We start from the raw sequence: 18,880 nt of genomic DNA, 5'->3' as shown, positions 1-18,880 counted from the left end.
ATTAACAAAAATATCTTTTTTACGGCTAACTGATAAAGGATCCTAACAATAAAAAATTAACTGACAAAGATGGGTGTTCCTTTTACATGTATCTTTGTCATTTCATTACACAATGCTGTGATGTCAACGAAAAAGGCGACCATTGATTAAAAGTTAATTGATTATAAAACAACAGTACCACAGACAATTATTATAGCAAGAGTAATGGCCCTTGCTGTATAAGTGCCTTTTGTCTCTTGCAACATGTATACCAAGTTTTGTTTGAATATCTTCAATAATTTAACCAAAGTTAAAAGGTTTTTGCACATCAAAAGACAATACCTTGTTTTTATTTCTTCAATCAAGATCAGACAAGCTTAAAATATCTCATCTTAAGACAATGACATTTGCATTTCACATTTGATGTTTTAGTTGAAGAGTAATGAGTGAACTTAATTAATTAAATTTATTAGATGTTGAAACTTGAACTCAGTTAATTATTACTAAAGAGAAATAACCTGAACTGTGATCAAATCATTCTAATTGTTTTGATTTGTTTAATTTAAGTCATACTATCATAGGCAATAGAACATATATTTAGATATATGTTTTGAGAACAATTTAAACCCAGTTTTTATATCAGGGATAGTCTTACATGTAATTAACAGACCAAAGTTAATTCTCTTACCTCAACTGCTAGAGTTATTTCCCTTTTAGGTACTTGCTGAAGAAATTCTGAAAAAATAGAGATATTAAACTGTTGTCATTGTTTAAAAAAATGTTACAAACAAAGATTTAAATATGTGAAATAGATAGTACAAAGTGTATAAAAAGACACTCCAAACAGCTGTGTCATTGATTATTGGAATTTCAGCATCTATGAATCTACATGACATGGGTACAGTACCTAGGTGCAGGAAAAAAAATTACTAATTGTTCTCTCATGCTGTCACTTTCTAGATCATTGACATGACGCGAATGGGCCTGGGCACATGTCAGAGGGCGAAAGAGAGTCTAGCTCCACCTGGTCACTTGTCGGAGGCGAAAGGGAGCCTAGCTCCACCTGGTCACTTGTCGGAGGCGAAAGGGAGCCTAGCTCCACCTGGTCACTTGTCGGAGGCGAAAGGGAGCCTAGCTCCACCTGGTCACTTGTCGGAGGCGAAAGGGAGCCTAGCTCCACCTGGTCACTTGTCGGAGGCGAAAGGGAGCCTAGCTCCACCTGGTCACTTGTCGGAGGCGAAAGGGAGCCTAGCTCCACCTGGTCACTTGTCGGAGGCGAAAGGGAGCCTAGCTCCACCTGGTCACTTGTCGGAGGCGAAAGGGAGCCTAGCTCCACCTGGTCACTTGTCGGAGGCGAAAGGGAGCCTAGCTCCACCTGGTCACTTGTCGGAGGCGAAAGGGAGCCTAGCTCCACCTGGTCACTTGTCGGAGGCGAAAGGGAGCCTAGCTCCACCTGTTCACTTGTCGGAGGCGAAAGGGAGCCTAGCTCCACCTGGTCACTTGTCGGAGGCGAAAGGGAGCCTAGCTCCACCTGGTCACTTGTCGGAGGCGAAAGGGAGCCCAGCTCCACCTGGTCACTTGTCGGAGGCGAAAGGGATCCCAGCTCCACCTGGTCACTTGTCGGAGGCGAAAGGGAGTATAGCTCCACCTGGTCACTAGTCGGAGGGGAAAGGGAGCCTAGCTCCACCTGGTCACTTGTCGGAGGCGAAAGGGAGCCTAGCTCCACCTGGTCACTTGTCGGAGGCGAAAGGGAGTCTAGCTCCACCTGGTCACTAGTCGGAGGCGAAAGGGAGCCTAGCTCCACCAGGTCACTTGTCGGAGGCGGAAGGGTGCCTAGCTCCACCTGGTCACTAGTCGGAGGCAAAAGGGAGCCTAGCTCCACCTTGTCCCTTGTCGAAGGCAAAAGGAAGCCTAGCTCCACCTGGTCACTTGTCGGAGGCAAATGGGCACCTAGCTCGACCTGGTCACTTGTCTGGGGTGAAAGGGAGCATAGCTCCACCTGGTCACTTGTCTAAGGTAAAAGGGAGCCTTGCTTTACCTGGTCACTTGTCCGATGCAAATGGGAGCCTAGCTCCACCTGGTCCCTTGTCAAAGGCGAAAGGGAGCCTAGCTCTACCTGGTCACTTGTCGGAGGCGAAGGGAGCCTAGCTCCACATGGTCACTTGTCGAAGGCAAAATGGAAGCCTAGCTCCAACTGGTCCCTTGTCAGAGGCAAAAGGGAGCCTAGCTCCACCTGGTCACTTGTCGAAGGCAAAATGGGAGCCTAGCTCCACCTGATCGCTTGTCGGAGGCAAATGGGAGCCTAGCTACACCTGGTCGCTTGTCGGAGGCGAAAGGGCGCTTAATTCCACCTGGTCACTTGTCGGAGGCAAAAGGGAGCCTAATTCCACCTGGTCCCTTGTCAGAGGCAAAAGGGAGCCTAGCTCCACCTGGTCACTTGTCAGAGGCAAAAGGGAGCCTAGATACACATGGTCCCTTGTTGGAGGACAAATGGAAGCCTTGCTCCACCAGTTCACTTGTCTGAGGATGTTTGTTTGAGGTGGTCAAAATGATAAATTGGATTTTACAACCATATGCTATTATTTGATGATGAATGGTCACTTGAATGGTCAAATGGCAACCAGCATTGTGTTAATTGACTATATACATACATGCCATATTTTAGTAAGGCTTCCCAGGCGATTTTGGAAGAAAACCGGGGGGGGGGGGATTATTATTAATCGCTCAGGTGTGATCAATTTTTATTTCATTTTCTACTTTTAAGTGTGTTTAATAAAACTATATCATTTCGTTTTAATTGAAAAGGGCTGAATAGTGGATTTATGTTGTAAGTTAATGAATTGTACAATCAAGTCTTAGAAACAGATCTCACAATAACAAACACAAAAGATGGCCATTAGAACGGGGAGGGGGGGAGGGGGGAGGGGGGGAGGGGGAGATAGAGCTTAATTCTAGGGGATTTTTTACCCTGCCACCAAATATGGCATTTATGAGTGTACATATACATGTATTTTATAAAGAAAATAAGTTAATGTGTGTGTTAAATAAATGGTACGTGTGTAAAGTCTCGGTGATGCCATAGAGTTTATGCATGGTACATTTAGAAAGCCTTCTGTACAATAAGATCACACAAAAACTGTTGGTGTTCCCAGCCAAACTTTAAAGAATAAACTACACATTAAAGAGTGCACCCAAAATATCTATCATAATTTATAGTAGCAAGTTTGTCACAATTCCAACAGGCCACACAAGCTCCCATCTATCAAAACTTTTATCTATCAACTAGCAATCCAATAAACACCAACACAGATGGAAAACCCGCTCTCTCTTGCCTTTGGAAAAAAACAACACCATCATTATCGGCAACAGACAAAAACAACCAACAGTATTCATCAACCTTTGAGGTAATAACAGTAACTTGTTTCCAATCAATAAGTGGGTGGAGCGAAAAAGTTCCAGACATTGCCTCATCGTGTACAAAACATAAGAATATTTAAGACAAATTGCAACCTTGTTTCAAGAAATTATGAAATCCTAATAGATTAGCTTAAAATTTCCATTTACTGATTGAAATTCTCATTCAATTTTTTATTTGTCAATGGATGAATGTCAGCAAAAGTTTGATTTTTAAATAACTTTATCAATAAAGAAATTTCATCGGGGCCTTAATTTGTGTGCCAGAATTATGATCATGGAACTTGTCCATCTTATTAAAAAATATGACAATTATAACATGAAATCATCAAAACATGAGAACAACATGAAGTGAATTGCGAATTATAAAATAATGACATTAGTTATGAATAAAATGAAATAATGATAATAATCATGAACACAAGAAAAATAAAAAAATAACTTTGTGATACAATGAAAACTATATACTGTTTTCATTAAATATAGGAGATAAAACAATTTCAGTGTGATGGCTCTAAATTTCTTTGGAAACATTCCTTTCTCAGGAATTTAAAAGTACACCAGCAGGAAAATACAATCAAAGCCGTTTTTAATAAAAACTAGAAGCACCGCAATGCAACGAAACCAGGTTTTTGTTATGGGCAATCAGAAATTATAGCCAATTAATTTGTTGTATGAGCAAGTTCAATCTGCAGCTTCATATAAGCTATATTCACATTAAGATTCATCACTATCCATCAATTCTAACTAAGTTGTTGGGCAGAAAAACATTTTTCTATTTTTAGGAACAGTGACCTTGACCCCACCTCCCAAGCTAGCTCTTCACATAAGCTACCTTCGCTCTAAGTTTCATCAATATCTATCAATGCTAACTAAAGTTATTGGGCAGAAACAATTTTTCTATTTTTAGTAACAGTGACCTTGACGCCACCCCCCTCAAAAGAAATTCCAAGCTTGCTCTTCACATAAGCTACTAGTACCTACACACAAAATTTCGTCAATATCTATCAATCCTAACTAAAGTTATTGGGCAGAAACCATTTTTCTATTTTAAGTGACATTGACTGTAGCCCCTCCCCACTCAAAAGCAATTTCAAGCTAGCTCTTCACATAAGCTACCTACACACTAAGTTTCATCAATATCTATCAATGCTAACTTATGTTATTGGGCAGAAACCATTTTTCTATTTTTAGTGACAGGCGACCTTGACCTTAGCCTCTCCCCCCTCGAAAGCAATCCCAAGCTAGCTCTTCACATAAGCAACTTACACACCAAGTTTCATCAATATCGGTCAATGCTAACTAAAGTTATTGGGCAGAAACCATTTTTCTATTTTAAGTAACAGTGACCTTGACCTTAGCCCCTCCCCACTCAAAAGCAATCCCAAGCTAGCTCTTCACATAAGCAACTTACACACCAAGTTTCATCAATATCGGTCAATGCTAACTTAAGTTATTGGGCAGAAACCATTTTTCTATTTTAAGTAACAGTGACCTTGACCTTAGCCCCTCCCCCCTCAATAGCAATCCCAAGCTAGCTCTTCACATAAGCTACATACACACCAACTTTCGTCAATAACTATCAATCCTAACTAATGTTATTGGGCAGAAACCATTTTTCTATTTTTAGAAACAGGCGACCTTGACCTTAGCCCCACCCCCTCAAAAGCAATCCCAAGCTAGCTCTTCACATAAGCTACCTACACACCAAATTTCATCAATATCTGTCAATGCTAACTAAAGTTATTGGGCAGAAACCATTTTTTTATTTTAAGTAACAGTGACCTTGACCATTTTTCTATTTTAAGTAATAGTGACCTTGACCTTAACCCCTCCCCTCTCAAAAGCAATCTCAAGCTAGCTCTTCACATAAGCAACTTACACACCAAGTTTTGTCAATATCTATCAATGCTAACTAAAGTAATTGGGCAGAAACCATTTTTCTATTTTTAGTAACAGTGACCTTGACCTTAGCCCCACCCCCCTCAAAAGCAATCCCAAGCTAGCTCTTCCCATAAGCTACCTACACACCATGTTTCATCAATATCTATCAATGCTAACTAAAGCTATTGAACAGAAACCAATGTTTGACGCCCGCCCGTCCGCCCGCCCGCCTGCCCAACGACAACCTCATTCTAATAACCTGTTTTTCGTTAAAAACCTGGTTAAAAATTAATATCACTTTGAAGTGAAATTTTGTCATTTTATAGCAAAGGAAGAACTTCACCACCAAAGCATTAGTGCATATAACCGGTATCCCCAATTATTATTGATGATTGGCGATATTTAAGTGAATTATGTTGCTTTTGATATAGCAAAATTTTATGTCAATATATTTACTATGAATAATAATAAACAAAAGGCTTTGTTATTAATTTCTGTATCAGGAAAAAAGTGACGTTTCTGTTTCCCAAAGAACATTTTTTCTCAATAATAAGTCCCTTAAAAGCTTAGCATGTTATTGTGTATTTTTCGAATTTTAGTGAGTTCTAACACTTTTAAGTTATCTTTACAATAATCATGATAGAATATTTTGTTAAATCGAGTTTAAGTAAGTTTACCAAATGAAATCAAAAACATAACCGATAGCCCCGATAGCTGAGTGGTACAGCGTTCGCTTCAGGTGCACACGGTTGTGGGTTTATACACCAGCTGCTTTCAAACTGAAAGATGTTAAAATATGGTACCAGTAGCTCCATTGCCTAGCGCTTGGCATTTAAAGGCTAGTAATAGGGAAATGGTGTAGTCGATACTGGTTTAACACAGGAAAGTTGTATCCCATAAATTGGTGCTTTACACCAAGCACATTAAAGAACCAAGAGGTCTCTCTGCAAAGAGCTAGGGTTCCCACCAGGATTTCTTGTATATCACTTTGTTTCTTCAAGTCTTCCAATATCTGGATTTGACTGCCGGTCACTTCTATATCATGTCACTTATGGCTACATGTCTACTTTGAAGACGATTTCAGATGTGATGGAGCCATGGTGGGGTCAAGCCATAATGCAGCCAAATTTTTGGGTGCTAGCAGACCTTCATAAACTCAAATAAACAAACAATCAAACATGATAACATATTTATTTTAAAAATAAAGGACTAACAGTTTACTTATTGCCACAATTAAGCCCCTGACTTATGCAAAATAAATAATACTTTGCATAAATTGGCTTTATCAACAGAATTTTGTCCATGTTAAAACTGTCAAACAGGAACAGAAATGTTGTCACTGTACAGAAATTTCAAAGCTTATACCTTTTGTAGTTTGTTATATTATATATTAGACAAACATAACACAAGACCTATTTATCAAAGACGAAAAACTGAACAACAAAACTACAACAGGAACAAGAAATGTAACAAGGACTGCTGTCAGTACAGACTTGTAAATGTGTCACCTTCAAACAGGGTCAATAGAACATCCAAACTGCAGACTGTTGGACGCCATGTTGACTTTAAGCCTCAACATTTCAAAACAATGCAGGCAGAATAAGCAGAAAATCCCCAAAAAGAAAACATCAAAAGGGCATGGTGCAATTTGAAATAAACTGACTCACTTACCAGGGGCAGATTTGGAGTGGGATGGTAGGTTGTTGGTTGGACTCACTCGCACATGCTTCTCCTGAAATTGTCAAAGTGATCTCCTGAAATTGTCAAAGTTTTTATGTCAATTAAAAAATATATAACCATAGAATAAACCAGAATACAAGATGCACCATTTCAGACTACAAATACTCAGTTTTCTGGAAAGAGAACCCCGAACCCATTTAAGACATTTAAACCATGTATTTTTGGCACAAGGAGCCAAAATTCCAGTCCAAAAGTCCAAAATTGCGCCCCCACTCCCAAGAAGTGCCCTCTCTTATACCAATTCCTGGATCCACCCCTTGCTATCATTATAACACTGTCAAACAAACAACACTTGGCAAGATACAGCCAAGGTTTCATAATTCTCGTTGACACAAGCATTAGTGGTACATTATCCCTTAATTAATGCATGTCAAAAGAATGAAGTGGTAAATATCAAATAAATGACAAAACAATGTAACATTTCATAACGGCCTTTTGAGAAATGTGAAACTGGCATGAAACTGATGCTATTTTATGCAGTACAACAATAAATCGTGTATTATAATGTAAAATGTGATTTACCTCTCTAGTCTAAAAGTGATAAGAGCTTTTTAAATCTATGAATTATGTCAAGGCAATAGAAGCTTTTCATTTTTTCTGGTGTTAATAAGAAAAGAAACTGATATTTTTCTTAAACTCGGAAAACAGGTGTATGTTTCAAAATGACAAGTGTGCTAACTTAGCTTCTGAATGCAATTGAGTGAACCCATATATTGTCAAAGTAATAGTTCCTGCACGCAACACCCTAGTTAAATAAATTATACATAATGAGCACATAACGTTTTGCACTGTAGCTGGCTCAATGTACTGGTTATGGTTCTTATTTGAGAATTAAGTCGTCATAAAAAAACAAAGAAAAAAATCTCCCACATGGTAAGTAAAAAAATAACCCAAAGTTGCAAAGAAAATCTTATAGGCCACCACCAAAACCATGGATCTTATATGAGAAATGTATATAAAAAAATCAGTGTTTTTCTGACCAATTTTGGGCCTATTCAAATTCAAAAATTGATACTTTTTTCCAATTTTAGGAACAATACTATTAATAAGAAATTACTTCTGACAATTATATTTTCTCAACAATTTCCAGCAGTTAAATGGGATCTGACATTTGAACTCCAGACCTTGACCTTAAAGTAACTCGCTCATGGTTTGTAAAATGCACTTTTTTTTTCAATAATGAAATAAAGTGTGTCGAATCATAAGGAGTTTTAAAACAAAAATACCAAAAGCTGGAACCCTTCCGCAAATGTTGATATTTGTTTAAATAATGTCTTTGAAGACCTCAGTTTTCATTAAAGTAAATAACGTGATTGATAATTAAATATGGCTGTGGTGTTGCGTGATTGGTTGATTGACATTATCATGTGATGTTATCAATGCATCCTCTACAGATTCAACATATCCACCACTTTTTTTAAAGTCCTGCTGGCCGTGTGGACTAAACAACTGTTTTCTACTTTTTTCTTGACTATAGCGGTGTGAGTTTGAACCCCACTAAAACCAAAATACTTTTTTTATGCTATAACTGTATATTTTTCTGCAATTTCGATATCTTAGAGTAAAATAATGATAAAATAAGTATTTTCAGATGCATAACCTGGAAAACTAATTTTTGGTCCAAAAACATGAGCAAGTTACTTTAAAGCAACATCTCCTTTAAGATAAACTATTTTGAAAATCCTCCCTGGGATTTATAATTATAGAGCAAGTATAAATAGGAGACAGATGGAAAAATGGTTATAATGACCGGGTAGATAGCTCAATGGTAGAGAGTCCGCTTCAGGGGCGGAAAGTTGTGGGTTAAAACCCTGGCAGCATCAAACCAAACGACGTTAAAATATGGTACCATTAGCTCCCTGCCTGTTGCTCTAAAGGGAAGTACTAGGGAAATGGTGTACTCAGTACTGTATGTATGTATTTCTTCAGACCTTGCGGTCAAGGATAACCCATGAAAGTGCAAGCACTTATTTCCAATGGGGTCCTTTGTTTTTTGCTGAAGGGACAGCACGCTGAAGAGACAGTGTTGGGATACAAGGAAGTCCGGGTGCGATACCCTAGCTCTTTTTCGAAGAGACCCCTTGGTTCTTTTACGTGCTCGGTGTAAAGCACCGATACACGGGGTACAACTTTCCTGGGTTAAACCAGTAGTGAGTACACCACTTTTCCAAGCACTACCCTTTAAATGCCAAGCGCCAGGCAAGGGAGCTACTTGTACCAATTTTTAACGTCTTCTGGTATGACGCGGCCAGGGATCGAACCCACGACCTCCCGCTCCGTAGGCGGACGCTTAACCACTAGGCCACGGAGACTGTTAATCCCAAGAAAATTGTTTGCTATCCAAACAGTTATAAATCAAATCAAATAAGTTGTGTTTTAATTGATATAATTTCTCAAATATTTTCAATTTAACATATTTCTCCCATCAGCATTTTACCCTGCCATAATTATTTTGTTTATCAACTGGCATGTTTTGGCAGCAGTAATAAAGTGCAGATTTTAGACCTTTCCTTAATCCATGAACCCTATGTCTGTTCCTATATATACCAAAAACAAACTCCCAATTTCCTGCCTTCCTCATTACATAACCTATTTTACTTTTAAAAACAGTCTGTACCGCCAATTATGATATGCCATATCAATTATTCCCATGATATTCACCAATTACTTCTTAGCATGCTGAGCAAATTTAGCCAATCTAACTCAGTGCATATTCAGCCATTGTTTATGTTTCCAGTCTTATAGCTGTTGGAATATGATAGCAGTTCACACATACTTGTTGGTTTTCTGAAACTAATGCTTCATGTGAGAAATTGCAATTCTAATATTACTTAATATCAACTTATTAAATGTCAAACAGCATACTATTGGTACAAACTGCCATGAAAAAGCAAAAAATTAGGCAATTACTCATTCTAAAGAAGTGAAAATGGGAATAAACAAGCAATCAAAACATATACTTAAAGCAATGCAGCCATTACTTAGAGAAAAAATAATTCCCAATACAATTGACAAACAATACCATTGGCAACAGAATAGTGTTTCCTAGAAAAGAACAGCCAATACCATTTGTAACAGAATATTGTTTCCTAGAAAAAGACAGCCAATACCATTTGCAACAGAATATTGTTTCCTAGAGAAGGACAGCCAATACCATTTGCAACAGAAGTGTTTGATAGAGAAGGACAGCCAATACCATTTGCAACAGAATAGTGTTTCCTAGAGAAGGATAACCAATACCATTTGCAACAGAATAGTTTTTCCTAGAGAAGAATAACCAATACCATTTGCAACAGAATAGTGTTTCCTAGAGAAGGATAACCAATACCATTTGCAACAGAATAGTGTTTCCTAGAGAAGGATAACCAATAACATTTGCAACAGAATAGTGTTTCCTAGAGAATGCTAACCAATACCATTTGCAACAGAATAGTGTTTCCTAGAGAAGGATAACCAATACCATTTGTGACAGAATATTGTTTCCTAGAGAAGGACAGCCAATACCATTTGCAACAGAATAGTGTTTCCTAGAGAAGGATAACCAATACCATTTGTGGCAGAATATTGTTTCCTAGAGGACAGCCAATACCATTTGCAACAGAATAGTGTTTCCTAGAGAAGGACAGCCAATACCATTTGCAACAGAATATTGTTTCCTAGAGAAGGATAACCAATACCATTTGTGACAGAATATTGTTTCCTAGAGAAGGACAGCCAATACCATTTGCAACAGAATAGTGTTTCTTAGAGGACAGCCAATACCATTTGAAACAGAATAGTGTTTCATAGAGAAGGACAGCCAATACCATTTGCAACAGAATAGTGTTTCATAGAGAAGGACAGCCAATACCATTTGCAACAGAATAGTGTTTCCTAGAGAAGGACAGCCAATACCATTTGCAACAGAATAGTGTTTCATAGAGAAGGACAGCCAATACCATTAGTGACAGAATATTGTTTCCTAGAGGACAGCCAATACCATTTGCAACAGAATAGTGTTTCTTAGAGGACAGCCAATACCATTTGAAACAGAATAGTGTTTCATAGAGAAGGACAGCCAATACCATTTGCAACAGAATAGTGTTTCATAGAGAAGGACAGCCAATACCATTTGCAACAGAATAGTGTTTCCTAGAGAAGGACAGCCAATACCATTTGCAACAGAATAGTGTTTCATAGAGAAGGACAGCCAATACCATTTGCAACAGAATATTGTTTCCTAGAGAAGGATAACCAATACCATTTGTGACAGAATATTGTTTCCTAGAGAAGGATAACCAATACCATTTGTGACAGAATATTGTTTCCTAGAGAAGGACAGCCAATACCATTTGCAACAGAATAGTGTTTCCTAGAGAAGGATAACCAATACCATTTGTGACAGAATATTGTTTCCTAGAGGACAGCCAATACCATTTGCAACAGAATAGTGTTTCTTAGAGGACAGCCAATACCATTTGAAACAGAATAGTGTTTCATAGAGAAGGATAACCAATACCATTTGCAACAGAATAGTGTTTCTTAGAGGACAGCCAATACCATTTGCAACATAATAGTGTTTCCTAGAGAAGGACAGCCAATACCATTTGCAACAGAATAGTGTTTTATAGAGGACAGCCAATACCATTTGCAACAGAATAGTGTTTCATAGAGGACAGCCAATACCATTTGCAACATAATATTGTTTCATAGAGAAGGACAGCCAATACCATTTGCAACAGAATATTATTTCCTAGAAAAGGACAGCCAATACCATTTGCAACAGAATATTATTTCCTAGAGAAGGATAACCAATACCATTTGCAACAGAATATTGTTTACTAAGCAACCAATACCTTTGGCAACAAAATATTGTTTCCAAGATATGGACAACCAATACCTTTGGCAACAGACAAATGTATCCTGGACAAGGACAGCCAATGGGGACAGACTATTGTATCCTGGACAAAGACACCCAATGGTATTGGGAAAAAAATGCTTATTTCCTAAACATGGACAACCGATGACTGTGGAACAAGACAGCCAATGACAAGGAAAGCCTAGACAAGGAGAGCCAATGATATTGGCAATATAAGAAAGTATCATAGACAAGGAAAGCCTAGACAAGGAGAGCCAATGACATTGGCAATATAAGCTTGTATCAACGACATGGAAAGCCCAGACAAGGAGAGCCAATGACATTGGCAATATAAGAAAGTATCATAGACAAGGAAAGCCTAGACAAGGAGAGCCAATGACATTGGCAATATAAGAAAGTATCATAGACAAGGAAAGCCCAGACAAGGAGAGCCAATGACATTGGCAATATAAGCTTGTATCAACGACATGGAAAGCCTAGACAAGGAGAGCCAATGACATTGGCAATATAAGCTTGTATCAACGACATGGAAAGCCCAGACAAGGAGAGCCAATGACATTGGCAATATAAGCTTGTATCAACGACATGGAAAGCCCAGACAAGGAGAGCCAATGATAATGGCAATATAAGAAAGTATTATAGACAAGGAAAGCCTAGACAAGGAGAGCCAATGACATTGGCAATATAAGAAAGTATCATAGACAAGGAAGGCCTAGACAAGGAGAGCCAATAATATTAGCAATCTAAGTTTGTATCATAGACTAGGAAAGCCTAGACAAAGACAGCCAATAACATTAGCAATATAAGCTTGTTGCTTAGACAATTGTGTTCAGACTAGACAAGGATCAATAACATTGGCCATTTAAGCTGGTGTCGCATAGACACAGCCTTTACCATTGCCAAAAAAGGACAGTAAAGGACAATTGACCAAAGAATTTTAAATACAATTCTGATTTTAGGCAAGCAAATATTTGACAAAATGGACTAACTTCTGACACAGGATTAGTCATCAAGTAAAGATTGATATATCTTATATATCTTATATATTGATATTGAATATCTTATCCAGTTTTCTACAATTGGATTCTGGATATCATACTTAAATTATTTTTTTAAACTTTAATTTTGACTTTTACATTACTTTTACAGTGACATAACCACAAAAATGTTGCGTCAAAATAAATTCATAATGTCAAATTTATGAATTATGTTTAATATGTGCAGATTATTTTAGGAATTAAAGCTCAGATATTAAAATAGATTCAAAACGTGGTAAAGAATTCTTTATCCTTTGAAGCAGATGTTTTAATACTTTAGTCTTCAAAAAATATCCTTAGCACATTAGTCTGCTCATTTTTCATTGAGATAAAAAAATACCGCTCAAAATTTCAGGAGTCAAGAACAGATATCTCACGGAAACTTGTGTGTAAAATATGCAAAAATGAAAAACCAGTACCCTCTCCTCATCAATAATATCTGCCGTATATACTTTGATGTGAAATCATAGCAACAAATTTCTTTTCTTAATAGAAAAATTCTCCATTACTAACAAATGAACAACATGTTAATGTGTTCTGCATTATCAAATGCTCGCTAGCAATGGATTTTAAATAACGTGGCTTAGAGCCTGTGTAAAAAAGGCATTATTTGGTGAAGGCTAAACTGTTTTAAATTCAGCACCCTGCTACACCCAGTAATATTGAGATGTGAAATAAATGACTGGAATTTTTTGGAATTCAGATTTTGCCATAAACACTCATCATAATCTATGCCATCAAATCAGCACCAATTTTAACAGACACAGTAAAGATGGTTTATGTCAAAAGTTGAGGCCAGAAAGGACATTGTCCCCTTCTTATATATCACAAAAAGTGCAGGTGTGCCAGTTATTTAAGTTAAAAAAATACAGTCAAACCTCGTTGGCTTGAACTCGCTTGGCTCGAATTCCTCATTGGCTCAAACTAGATGTAAAGGATCGATTTACTTAAAATGAAGGTAAACAGTCCCGCTTGGCTCCAATTTTTCGAGGCTCGATGTATTATTGCAGGTCCCTGTGAGTTCAAGCCATCGGTGTTCGACTGAAATGACATCGGGCAATTACTTTTTATAATATTTTTATAAACAATTCATATAAACATGTATTTTTTTATTTTTTATAATAATCAACATTATATGGGTTTATCTACATGGGTCCTAAAAACGGCTAAACCAGGGCAAATAAAAAGGATAAAACATTATGGCGGTTATTTATTTTCATTATTATTTATTTGTTTATAAATCCGAAGCCAAATGGCCAGAAAGTACATTCCTTACCTCATCAGTGGCACGGCCAAGTGGTATTTTTTTTATCAGTCTCAAAATCAGAGAGTCCCTGGGGCCAAGATTACAAACAAGTCTAAAGACTTAGTTCAAACTCAAGCATACACACCATATCCCCCGGCGGGGGGGGAAAAAACTCCGGAATTTCGATCCATCCCCCAGAATTAAAAAAAAAAAAAAAAAAATTTTTTGAAATTTTACATCAGGCAATAATGACAAAGTGAAACCACAGTATGTGAGTGAAACTCTCCAAAAGGAAACTTTTACAACAAGTGATCAATTAATTTGTAGTAATTATCAAAGGCAAAGAAATATTACTCTTTTGGAAGGAAGAAATAAATAATATTTATTCTATTCTCTTATTGTCTGAAAGTCATCAAAGCTGATAGAATTAAGCACAATTTTTCTAAAGACTTTGGAGGAAGGTGAATTTAATTTAATTGTCTCGAAAACATATTTTTCCAATGACATATTTTGTTCTGCAAGTGCATTACAGTATGACATGACAGTGTATCATAAAAATATGATAAATCATGACATAAAATAATTCTGTATAATGAAAAAGTTAAGAGGTTTTCAAAGCAAACTATTATGTGAATACACTTGTTCATACTTGCGTCTAAACATACTTTAAAATTTCGCCAACTCAGACCTGCTAAAAAAATCCCCCTGAATACAACCAAAATCCCCCTGAATTTTCAGCCTTTTGGACAAATCCCCCTGAATGGTCTCAAAAAAATACGGCATGTATGTATTATTATTTATTTATTGGTCAACACTATTTTTGTCCAATAGTAAGGCTGTATTTTTTAAGAAAATTTTATTTAGTAAATCAGCAGTCAGCTGTTTTTGATTTTGATCAGGTGAAATAATCAGTGGCTGGCCAAGTAAATGAGTAGTTTGCACAATATAATGTAGACCACTAAAAACTTACTGATTATTAGTACATGTATGTTCTTTACACAAAATAAATGGTTATGCGACTGTGTCTTATCAAACCATTAATTTTATTTTTGTAAGTACATACTAACATACAAAGTTGAATTTAGTATTTAGTAATAAGCTTGTTAGTTTGTACTTATAAAAGTTAATGGTTTGATGTGACACAGTCGCATAACCATTATTTTGTGTAAAGTACATACTAACAATTGTATTACTTAATACCAAATTAAACTTTGTAACTTTGCAACATCTATCTCATTTATCACATTTATTTCATCAATAGTTTCTTGCACATTAAAGTGCAACGAACCTATTAAAATCTGATTATTTCAAACAAGAAACCAATTTCAGCGCACATTAAAGTTCAAACAGTCATGCATGGAGCCTACATCTGCATACTCAAGTAATATTCTGCATCCAGTACAGCCATTCCTAAGCCAGGTACCAACAACCATTTAATTTATGTGTTTGATAATTTTGTAACTCATTATACTAATGGCCATTAGGCTTGAGTTTGGTGCCAATGTAATATATTGGTTGATAAATATGAGAAATATAATGGGGCACGTAAAGGGGGTGGGCATATGTTACTTTTAAAATTTATTGATGGCATTTCGATGAAGTGAAAGTTTGCGCTTTGAGACCTTGTGGCTATCCTTTCACTATCGGTGCCGTCTTATCCACAGATATCTTTTTTTATTTATAATTCACAGTAGTTCACCTAGATGCAGTCATTGAAATTAGAAGTTTGGATATAACAAGCCCAAATTCTTTTACTATATTGCTTGGCATCAAATTTTTTAACAAGCCCTGCTATATAAAATTCAGAATTTTAACAAGCCCGGAAGACATTTTACCAGTGCAGGGCTTGCGGACTTGTGTTAATATTGACCACTTTAAACGCTGTCATTTTTTTGATAATTTTTGTACTTGGCAGACTCGAGACAGGGGTACATAACGAATGTCAAAATGATTAAAAAGTATTCCTGAATGCTCATAATTGTGGCAATATTTCACAGTAGTTTTAATATCTGTATCAAAACTAAAAGCTTGATTGGTCAGATTAGGAAAAGTTTATATAACTTTGCAAGTAAAGCATTCAATTTGATTAATGACACTCTCTAAATATTTAACTAAAATTTCTGATCTTAAGATATTTTTGTCATACACTCTTTGATATAAAGATGGCATCATTTCCCCCAACAAGTTCAATTTTATAAACAATTTTTTTACTGGGTCTGCTGGGTTTTCTTTGCATATGTAACAGTCTTAAATGGTGTACTGTCTCTCAATGAAAATGTGAGAAGGTCAAGTGGTCTATGTATCATTCTTTCACAACGGTTCAGTCATATCTGGAGCACTTGGACACAGCAATGGTTTCAACCAAAGTTAATAGCATTGAAAGTGAAAACCAGCTGGTTGTCCAGTTAGCATAGTGGTTATGCACACTCGCTTCTCACCAAGGCGACCCGAGTTTGAATTCCGGCCTGGGTGCATGTGAGTTTGGTTAGTGGTCACCAAGCTGGACAAGTGGGTTTTCACTGGGCACTCTTGATTCCTCCACAACTAAAGACCACACTCATATGCAACATCATGCCAACGAGATTGACTAAGTTTAAGTTATCATAACTTTCTTCACAATTGTGGTAAAATATATAATGTTTAAACTAAAACCAGCTCAAGTAAAGTCTTAAACACTAACTCAGCTTGACAGCACCACCTTGCATAACGACCGTCAACTACAGTTGGCCAAGGCATTGTTCTCCAACAACCTCCTAACTAATAGACTAAAATATACGAAGAATATATGTGTATGCACCCAGATCTCTCTTCTAGCAAATGGTTTCACCGTTGGCGCCCCTTCCAACCCTTAAATCTTGATCAGTAGCAAGCGCACAAAAGATAATTGAGTTGCCTAAATGGCCATTAGTGTAATTACACTCAAATATTATCAGCCTTCACCGTTATCTTTTTTCTTTGGGTATACTTTAATATGCATCAAGAAGAAAGTCATAATTATGCAGTCCTGACATTTTTACTGGAATTCTGGTTGCCATGGTTACCATTCCTTCCTCACAGAGTGATGTAACTTGGACCGAAATAAATTTGCTAAATTAATTTTTATTATACATTGGTAAGTTCATAAGCTGATTGACAAAACTGAAAAAAGGCAGATTTGTTTGGAAAAGAAAGTACTCACCACATTTTTTTTCTATTATTTCTATCATTCACGTCAATAAAAACAACGGAAGCTTCATCAACCGCCATAGGCACCATTTATAAGTAGGCGACATTGCTGGCCTCTTTGTCTTGGTTAGTAAAGGGGCATAACTCAACAAATATTTTAGTCCCAGTAATGTGTTGTTCATATTTTCATTGTGAACTAGTGTATCCTGTTTTATGATAATACTTTTCAGTTTCAGGTTATGCTATGTTTACACTATGTTCCCAGTGGCCACGGCAGCCCCGTTTGCCCGAAACTATTGCGCCGTAGGATTTTGGCCATTTTTGTCTCCATAAACAAGTTTTGTTAGGTTGTGCTAAGTTTCCTTACGTTTATCAAGGTAACCGTGACAAGCCGTAGGGGCGAAAAAGTGGTTCGTCTAAGGCGCACTAAGGTCCGGGCGCGGTCTACCAGGGATGCATGTACGTTGCGTCCCGGTCCGATTAGTTCTGATGGGATCCCTCACGTTGTTCACGTCTTTATCCAGGTCTGATGCGTTTTCCACGTTTTGTCAAGGCCTCCTACCCATCGAACGCAAACACTGCAGAGCTTTGGATTACGTTTGTGTCCACAGTATAAAGAAAATCCCCCAAGCAGAATACTTTGACAAAGTAAACATGAATTCCCAAGATGAAGAAGATTTTGTGTTTTCTTGTTTGTTTGCTGCGTTTATTAAGTCTTTGCGTCAGTCAGAAGGCCAGCAGGAGTTGCAAACAGTGCACAAGGCAGGAAGAAGGCCAAGAAAGCGGAGAAGGTCAAGATCCCAGTGGGTTCGCGCATGGTTAACGGAATATAGAAGACAGCAGCAAGGCCACCACTACGCAACCATTCTCACCACGGAGCTCCACAATGAAGATATTAATGCTTTTCACAATTATCTAAGGATGCCCCCAGGACTCTTTGACGAAATCCTTGTGAAGATAACACCAGTTATGGAGAGACAAGACACAAAGTTTCGCTCTGCCCTACCACCTGGACTGAAACTGTCAGTGACTTTGAGACACCTGGCCACGGGGGACAAATACTCGTCACTCTCCTATGCGTTCCGGTGCAGTAAGGCATCCATCTGCCATATGGTGCCAGAAGTATGCAAAGCCATCGTCGAAGCCTACAAAGATGAAGCGTTCGCCGTTCCTGTGACACCCGATGAGTGGAGATCTCTTTCCCTGGAATTTGAAGACAAGTGGAATTTGCCTCATGTAGTGGGTGCTCTGGACGGGAAGCATATAGCCATTAGCAAGCCATCCAACACAGGCTCCTTGTACTACAACTATAAGGGATTTTTCAGTATCCCTCTGCTCGCCTTGGTGGATGCCCAGTATCGTTTCATATGGATTGAAGTCGGTGGAGTGGGACATATGTCTGATGCCCAAAATATAATGACTCTGAGCTCAGTGAACTTCTTGAAGAATCCAGAATAGGGTTGCCCCCACCATGTCCTCTGCCTAACATTGATCAGAATCAGGACATCCCATACTTTATACTAGGAGATGATGCATTTGCCTTAAGAGCCTACCTGA

At 37.7% G+C, this 18,880-nt stretch overlaps 1 protein-coding gene across 1 annotated transcript; it reads right to left on the bottom strand.

The window, feature by feature from the left end:
- Positions 1–940: 940 nt before the first annotated feature.
- Positions 941–15,566, bottom strand: LOC128234521 (uncharacterized). The gene is made up of 3 exons (XM_052948780.1): positions 15,526–15,566; positions 2,292–2,499; positions 941–1,990 (listed from the first exon to the last, which is right to left on the bottom strand). The coding sequence occupies exons 1-3, from the start codon at positions 15,564–15,566 to the stop codon at positions 941–943; spliced, it is 1,299 nt and encodes a 432-aa protein (XP_052804740.1).
- Positions 15,567–18,880: the final 3,314 nt, after the last annotated feature.

Source organism: Mya arenaria, chromosome 5 (assembly GCF_026914265.1).
Source record: "Mya arenaria isolate MELC-2E11 chromosome 5, ASM2691426v1".
Classification (NCBI taxonomy): domain Eukaryota; kingdom Metazoa; phylum Mollusca; class Bivalvia; order Myida; family Myidae; genus Mya; species Mya arenaria.
Note: the sequence above shows the minus strand (reverse complement) of the source record. Positions and strands in the feature narration are given on the sequence as shown.

What these genes read in the sequence shown, in the direction of transcription:
- LOC128234521 (XM_052948780.1), bottom strand. Translation starts at nt 15,566, where the DNA reads ATGGCTGTACTGGATGCAGAATATTACTTGAGTATGCAGAT. An exon ending in TATTACTTGAGTATGCAGAT is followed by an intron (nt 2,500 to 15,525) that starts GTAGGCTCCATG and finishes AAACATCCTCAG; the next exon opens with ACAAGTGAACTGGTGGAGCA. An exon ending in CGCCTCCGACAAGCGACCAG is followed by an intron (nt 1,991 to 2,291) that starts GTGTAGCTAGGC and finishes CTTTTACCTTAG; the next exon opens with ACAAGTGACCAGGTGGAGCT.